Below are 8,707 nucleotides of genomic sequence, written 5' to 3'. Positions count from 1 at the left end.
CTGCTGGTGATACTCAATTTTACTCCAGTAAGAGTAAACTTACTGCAAATGTGTCTGCAGACAATGAAAACACAACTCTTGCATTTGCTTGTCTGATATTGCAAATATTAATATAGGGAGATTCTTCTTACAAGGACACGTCTGACTACTTGTAACAACTACTTGTTACATCTATGGGTTACAAAAACAGAATATGGAAACCTCTTTGTCAAAATAATTTGTTTATAACAATTATGCAAAAACAATACACTTAACTATTAGTTTGAGGATTTCTGAGCTGTCCTGGCCTCACTCTACTGAGTAGATATCAGTGCAGATCAGATATAAGTGATGGAAGGAAAGACCACTGTTCATATTTTAACACCCCTCTATAACCCCCTAACATCTGTTCTTGAGCTTCTTGAACTTGTTCATCCTGTACAGCTGATATAGAGATATTTAGGATGAATCAAGTGAAAAATATGACTATGCTTTGGTTCAAGTTTCCATTGTTGTTAGTTATGAGACGAGCTTAAATACAGCACCAGCTGGGGGGTCTCACTCTGCATCACCTGCACCCAATCACCCAAAAGACCATCAGCTAGAACTCATCAGTGGGACATTGAGTACTTCAACCCATTTCCACTGAACCTATGAAAGATATATTGATTTACTGTGAGTTTAAATACACACAATCCCACGTTATATCTCCAGAAATGTTGAAGCGGTTTGCTTGGATTTCTGGAGATGTTTTTTGTAAAGTGATATTCATCAACATACTTTCTATTCCACTAGCGGCACCATTTGGTCATGTGCCAAATGAGTGAGTTGTGAGAAATGGCAAATAATATCAAAAAAGTCCATTTCACTCTTAAAAGTCTTAAAAATATTAGTGTTTTACATGTTGCATACTAATATTTAAAAATATATGCACGAAATATGGCTTCTTTGACTATAAATGGAGAAATATTTTTGTATTTGTGTAGTTGTGGCATCTACCATCATCTTGTAATCTAACCATTTTGTAGTCAAAAATTCAGGAGGAGAATTCCAACCAATTATAAGAGTATCGTAAGTAAACAGCTGCTTACCTCATTCCTTCTGGCGGCCCTCCTCCACTTATTAATAAACTGAATAAGATAACTCCAGTGGGATAATTAGAGATCAGTTCGAGTATCAATATCAGGCTCCCCACCCAGAAGCACATGATTGTAAACAACAAAATTAGAGATGGCCTTTTGAAAAAAGGTCCTTTGACGGGACAATCAAGCAATATCACATGAGCCAGTGTAATACTGAGTAACTGAGAAACATTTCCCAGTTACTCTTTGCCAGTTTTTGCTTTGCCAACAAAAATAACTTAAAAGAAAAGCCACAGTAGATAAACTATTTCACGTCTCCAAGCAACACACAGTAATTGTTCGGTTCAAAATGACTCACTCAAACAGACAGTCACATGTTTCGCTTCTTTTTGGTTTTGGCCAATTATTTTAAGCATAAATACAGATTTTTAAAAAACAGATCATCCTCTCGCATTACAGAAGAAATGTGTGATCTTCAAATCCTTAAAACATATGCATAAGAAAAAAGTTGTGTATCTTTTGGAGTCTTCTGTCTTTGTTTTGTTTTTATCTTTATCCTTGTGTTTTTTTATTTATATTTTAATAGACTAGTAATTATGCATCTGCTATTTGGATTTATTGGAATCAACTTTGGTGCTCATTGCGGCATGTTTTGTATGATGATGATGATGATGATGATGATGAACTAAATTGTCCTAAATTAATCTGTGTGTTTGAACAAATCGGTTGAATGAATGATTCAATTATTCACTCATAAAGACAGTCACTTGTTGCCACCTAATGAAATAAATATGTAACCTACAGAAAGTCTGCAAACAAACGGATACAAAACCAATACAATTTGAGGGCCGGAACAAACTATTGTATAAATGAACAGCTCTGATAATTATAAGTTCTAGTTTCATCACATTACGTTGCTCGCTTTCAGTGTAAAACCGATTTCTTCCCCTTATTTTCCTGAGGCAGCAGATGTCGTCTGATGTCTTTCAGCTTTAGATAAAAACAAGCAGGCCTTTCAAGTGATAGCTGCCCAGTTGAATTTAGCATCAGGTTTGTTTGCATGACAGGACTGTGTCTCGTCGCACTGTGCATGGATTTCAAGCAGAGGGCTTTGATCAAAGGCAGGTGCGTCTGTGTTCAAGAGAGCTCGGCCAGTCATATTGAGCCTTTATTAGTATTAACCAGTGTTTGATCTTCATTCAGACCGGTAAGGTTAAACAAAGCTGGCAGCTCTTGTTTATTTGTTGTTGTTTTTTCCATAAGAACTACAGTTCTTATGTTCTAGTTTTGTTCTTTCCAATAACTGTTCAGCATTTTACTCACCTCAGGTGTGGCATTTGGGACAGGGCCAGTGTGGTAAACTTTAGTCTTTTAACTGTGTAAGAGTATAGTACTTATTTACCATGTTTACCTTGTGTTTACATTCTATAGAATTTGTATACTTTTTAAGAACATGTATATTCTTAAACATAAAAGTTACAAAAAAGGTGTGTGTGTGGGGGGGGGGGGGGGATTTCAATGATGTCATAGAAGAAGAATTTTGGGTTCCCCAAAGAACCTTTCAGTAAATATTTCATTTTTGTTTCTTAGTGTGAAGAGCATTTCAACAATCTAAGGAACATGTTTTCCACTATAAACAACCAGCAATGGAAAGGTTAAAGTCAGCATGAAACGGAAGTTGCAATCATTTTTTTCTTCCCTATTATGACATATATCTTAGTGCTACGGCTTCTCGTACAAGAAAAAAAATGTAGGGCCGGACTTCATTTTGTCCATTGGGAATTGACTAGATGGTTGTGGCTTGCTATAATGTGATGTCATGTGGGGGAAAAAAACATGGTGACTAAAGGTTCTTCATCGAACCATCGAGGCTAATAAAGAATCTGTATTTTTTTTAAGAGTGTATCTGTTTGAAAATGAACACTTTTTCCATGCTCTGTACTGTATGTGTGTTTCTGTTTAGTGTCTGTCTTATCATCTCAGTGTTGTCCAGCTGCAGTATCAGTGATGTGCTGTGCCGCCCACCTGCCCCTGGCTGTGCCGCTAAGCCCTTTCTAGAGTCCTGATAGACAACCCTGTGATAAGAGCAGCAACATGATCTCTGTGTTTGCTTTTGATGTGACCCACAACAAAGAGTTAGACAGATTCTTGTGCTTTACAGGGCAAGAGAAAAATGAAACAGGCCACAGCCTATTGTGCACAATGACATAGTTGAGTTTTTCTCTTTATTAACATTGGCATGGATTGCTCATATAGTTCTTACCCATAAATCCTTGAAAACTAACTGCAGTAAGATTGTATTTATAATCCACACATTCAGTTGTGCGAGCATTGAGAACATTTCCAAAATCTCTATTACATAATTCCATAAACTGCCATGTATTTAACACCTTCATTGCGCTATTTCCAAGCATTTCCACCTAAATGTGGACAAATTGAATAAACGGTTGTCCTTCATATGAAGAGATTTATCCTCTGCTAACAGCTGGGGAGGTATAGTCAGCATTTGTTCAGAGATTTGGCTGTTGGCAGCGGTGCCTCGGCTGAAAGCAGGATTCTGTCATGAGTGAGAATATTAGACAGATAGGGACCCGGGGGTGTATAATTTCGCTAGCTCTTGCCTGCTGGGGTTATTAAATATTAGCCTGAGGTGCTGAAGGGTGTTGCTGACAGGGGCTATCATCAGTTCTCCCTATCATCAGGATTTTGCGCTTCTTCCAAATGCTTGCACCCCTGACACTTAGTAGATGGTGCCCTCTTCTGTCCTTATATAATACAGTGATTAAATTGTAACTGAAATGTGCATTTCTGAAATTTTGAGAAAGACAGGGTAAGAATTCATGATATCATATCATATTCGTTATGGGCCGCCATTCGAAATTCTATATTTATTTTAAACTTAATTTATAATTTATGCAGTGAAGACTGTGAAGTGTTTCATAACTATAAGATTTTTAGGCAGGTCTAACAGTTCAATACAAAGAAGATGAATAAAGCACTGTTTACAGGTTACATGCGTCAAAAACAATACATTTTTGTGCATTTTGGCAGGGCAAGTAAAAATCTGAACCGACCCAAATGGGCCAAAAGAAAAAAAACATTTTTTCTACTGGGTTTACAGTATGTGAAGATTGTTTTTAAGTTCGCATAAATTAAAAGTGAAAATGTATAGCTTTCAATTATACTGTAATGTTGAATGGCTATAATTAATGACTAAAATTGAGGGGAAAAATAATGTCATAGAGACATAAGTAGCAGTATTGGTATCTGAGCTGGCCTTCATTCATAAACAGAAATATTTTAACTTTAACTTTATAATATAATAACTTTATAATATTTTGTTTCTACATTAAGTTGGAGATTAAATGTGAAAGTGTTATCAATATAAAATATATTTAAAAAACTTGAATGTTATGTGAAATTAATTACAGAAAAAAGTGTGATTAAATTTTTTATGCATATATTTTTTAAATGCAGGAGACTTTCCGATCACACAGAAATGAACAACACGTGGTCATGCAGCTGGATAGTGTCACAATTTTATACCAATTTTGCTTAGTTTATTACATTTGTAGACTGTTTTTTTATGACTGACCACAAGGTGGAGAGAGAGTGCAGGGAGTGACTAAAAGAATATATTAGGACAGTGGCAGTGAACAACCTTGATTTAACTGCTATTGCTATATAGTCATGGCTTCATTAAAGAATTTTCTGATTTTGGCATAAGTATATGACCTAATTCACATATCCTTGACTAATAAAGTCTCACAACTGTTGCCATACAATGATGCAGATTCATAGTAATATTGACAAACCTAGCAACTGCTGCTTCTGACTTTGAGATGTTATTAAAACTAAATAGATACTTAAAGATTTAAAACAGAGAGGCGCTACATTTATACAGATGGTTTGTTATTATTAAAAGCAGATCATTTCATTGTCCTTTAGTAGAAAAGTACTGGATTCACAGACAAGCGAAGTAAAGAGAAGGGATTCTTTCTGTTCAGACACTGCTTATCACAGTAACAGTGCAAGGTTTGCTGCAAGAGGTTAATATTCATAACCCTCTCCCTGCATATTCATTAGAGAGACACGCTGCTCTGACTGCAATACAGTCAGTTCTACCACTGAGATGCTGCATTGTGGGCAATTCCTCAGGGTTTCACAGATTCCCTGTGTTCTATTATGGAACATGCAGTATTTTCAAAGACAATACTCTCAAAATGAGTAGTGCATAATTTTATTGATTGGTTTTGTTATTGTGCAAGACTTTGAATTATTTTATTATTATTATTCTGTATAATTCATAGTAACTTCAGAGGGTAGTAAAGTGTATCTGTCCTGCCAGCTGTTATGATCAGACAGGCCTTTTTGTCATTCGGCAGAGCCACAGATGGAGACCAGCCATGGGGTCAGTAGCAAGCAGACAAAAAACACTACAATTTAACTTGCACAGGAACATAAACAGGGTTTGGGAATTCATAGATTTTAAATTTGGATTGCATTCAGTCTGTTGCATCATATTATAATGTAAAATCTCTGTATTGCACCTGTGTCTGGCATATATATTCTGACAAATATTAGTAAATGAAGATTAGTTATAGCTTGAGCAAATGATAAAGCAAATGACCATAAAGCAAATGATATGTTGACAGCTTTAATCCCATTTAAGATGGATGAGCAGCTTGATTCTGGAATGAATTTGGGTTTATTTTCCCAATCTCATGGAAACTTAAAGGATTACTCATGTAACCTATTTATGCCAAGAAAGAGTAATCAGTTTGCTTTCAATACGCTGTTTCAAACATCAAAACGTGCAGTGGGTTAGGGAAATTGTCATTTATTTATACGATTTTAAAAAAAGAAAATACTAGAAAACCCTCTAGGCCAAAGATTATTAAAAATACAAATATTACTGTTACTGTTGTTTATTATTCATTTATCAGTACAATACAATACAATACAATACATTTATCTTGGTTGATCTCATGTCATAGTTTAATCATTTGAAATAACACATGATGTATTTCAGTGATAAGTAGGTGAAATGGAGTAGCTAAGGAGAGAATTGTTCCTTGTCTGGGAATAGCAGAACTATACTTGGCTCGTGCGGTCTAAAAATTCTACCTTCTGAACTGATATGTGGAGACGTTTGTTTCTATTGGTTCTTTAGACTGTCATTCGTCTTCTGTAGCCCTGAGGTTGGCTAATTACACAGACACGATGGGATAATCCCGGTTAACATAACTGATGTCAGATTGGTTAGGTTTACCACAAATCCCCTGGGTTGAGGTAGGCGATGCGGGACTTGCTTGCAGTCACTACTGCAGAAGAAGTGGAGGGAGTGTCTGACTGCTCTGGAATTTCCTTTATGATGGTCTGTCAGTCCACTTGCTAACCTGCCTGTTTTACTAACCAAATGGATCTGCACTTTTGATCTGATACGCTCAAGCTCTTGCGACGTCTCCGCGCGCACAGGGCCATATCATAACATTTTTGTCACGCGCTCTGCAATATGGGTACCGTGTTATCTGTGTCCCCTATAGTAACTAAAGGGACCATTCTGGAAGATGGAGAAGACGAAGCCAATGGGAAAATAGAAAAAAGCCTTACAAAGCAGTCAGTAGTCGTGTCCATGCTCACACTTAAGCGGCTAGTGACTGCATCGGGTAAGAAAAAATGTACCAAGAAAGTAAATCCGGTTCTTGCTCCGCTGTCAGATAGCAGCGACTGTCCGGTCGAGCATCTGAACCAGGAGAACTTCAGGAAATCGCAACAATCGACCGAGCGGAAAACGAAAAATGGACCTCTTGCGGTGTCCATCCCCACGGTTCCTCCCCATGTGGATCAGGATCAGGACCAGCTCAATACAGCGCCGAAGCAACTGGTGTCGGTTCAGAAGCAGCCCAGCAACCGGTCGCTCCTGTCGCCACGGCGCGTGATCGTCCAGGCCTCCACCGGGGAGCTTCTCCGTTGCCTGGGTGAATTCCTTTGCAAACGGTGCTGCAAAGTCAAGGAACTAACCTCAAATGAGGTCATCCTTTGGTTCCGCAACGTGGATAGGACTCTGCTGTTGCAGGGCTGGCAGGACCACGGGTTCATCACGCCGGCCAACCTCGTGTTCGTCTATCTCCTCATTAGGGAAACTGTAACCGATGATGTTGACAATCCACGTGAACTCCACGGGACCTTTCTGACCTGCCTCTATCTGGCGTATTCCTACATCGGAAACGAGATCTCATATCCTCTCAAGCCCTTCATGGTCGACACCAATGCGGACGCGTTCTTTGAACGTTCGTTAGATGTCATCGATAAACTGAGCGGGAAAATGCTGCAGATTAACATGGATCCGCACTTTTTCACAGAGGTTTTCCAAGACTTAAAAAACGAAGGAGATTGTAAGAAGCATGGAAGCGAACTGGACCGCTGACTGTGATCGAAATCTGAGCAGAGATCAATTACTACTGATGTAGCCTATTGGATGTAATTGTAATAAGCTCTGCTTGAGTGACTTGCGTTGCGCCACGAGCCGATTTATCAATACAATAGCCTATTTATGACACTGTTTTGTCGGCTTTGTTTTAACAGTATTAAGTGGTGATTTATAATAGCCAACATGACTTCACCGGTATAACTTATATGTCATATAGATTTGTGTCTGTTACTTTACAGTCTTACATAAAAGGGGAAAGTACAAATTAACGTTTATTCTATATATATATATTGTCAGTCTCAGCTATCATTACTAAGGTTATCTGGGTCACTATCCTCCTGAGACCCACAGAAAAGGTTTTTTTTTTTAGGTATAGGCTATTTAAGTGTTTGGTGTATAACATACATAGCCTAATATTCATATTTTTAGGTATTATGTACAATTTATATTATTGTATTGGCTACATTATTAAAGATTGGACGTTGTTATCAAGGCTTAGTGTATCTCTCAAAACATTACAGTGGACAAGTGAGTGGGTCTCAGGAGGATAAATCTACATTTGAAGAGATGTGAATGGAACTATCCAAGGTGCTGACCTGACTAACATGTGCTCATGTTGCTCTGTTGACAGACGCCATTCTGGATGTGATACTTGAAAGCGTTTTCTCTACACTGAGATGTTCTATGTGCCAATTCATTTGTGATCTTAGGAAACTATGGGTTTTTTATTATTATATTCACAATGATTTGAGGGGAAAAAATGGGCAGATCTTGCTTTGGAGATTATTTTATATTTTGACATAATTCTTCGGTGCTCTTGCTGGAATGAAATAAAACCCAGTCTGACTGGTTTTGTTGATCAATAAAGCATTAATCGAGTTTATTAATGCACTGCACGTGCCAGTTGACGAAATAGGCCTATTATAAGATTATATAGCATCCATTTAAGCTTTGTACACTTTGGGACAAGGCATCCACCATGTCTACACGTACACTAATGTATTATTTTCATGATTTGTTATCACAACTTTTTTTTTTCTTTTGTCAAATGAACTTAGATAATTAATGTGGTTAGGACAATATAATGTGATTCATATAACATATTATTTTGAGTTTCTGTTGATTAAACCAGTCTCCATTGTATTAACTCATTTTTTTATTTCAGGAAACTCAATTTTAAAGCAACCATGTAACTTTAAGTTAAGAGTTTTAG

At 37.3% G+C, this 8,707-nt stretch overlaps 1 protein-coding gene across 1 annotated transcript; it reads left to right on the top strand.

The window, feature by feature from the left end:
- Positions 1-6,193: 6,193 nt before the first annotated feature.
- cdk5r2b (cyclin dependent kinase 5, regulatory subunit 2b (p39)) lies at positions 6,194-8,361 on the top strand. The gene has a single exon (XM_077216705.1). It carries the CDS (start codon positions 6,577-6,579, stop codon positions 7,489-7,491), a length of 915 nt encoding a protein of 304 aa, XP_077072820.1. The 5' UTR covers positions 6,194-6,576; the 3' UTR covers positions 7,492-8,361.
- The last annotated feature ends 346 nt before the right edge of the window (positions 8,362-8,707 follow it).

The sequence above is a fragment of the Siphateles boraxobius genome, unplaced genomic scaffold (assembly GCF_051911475.1).
Source record: "Siphateles boraxobius isolate OS27281-9 unplaced genomic scaffold, OSU_SipBor_1 7, whole genome shotgun sequence".
Taxonomy (NCBI): domain Eukaryota; kingdom Metazoa; phylum Chordata; class Actinopteri; order Cypriniformes; family Leuciscidae; genus Siphateles; species Siphateles boraxobius.
This window is presented reverse-complemented; position numbering and strand designations above follow the sequence as displayed.

Bases quoted from the DNA above. Each gene is read 5' to 3' on its own strand.
- cdk5r2b (XM_077216705.1), top strand. From the start codon at position 6,577: ATGGGTACCGTGTTATCTGTGTCCCCTATAGTAACTAAAGGGACCATT.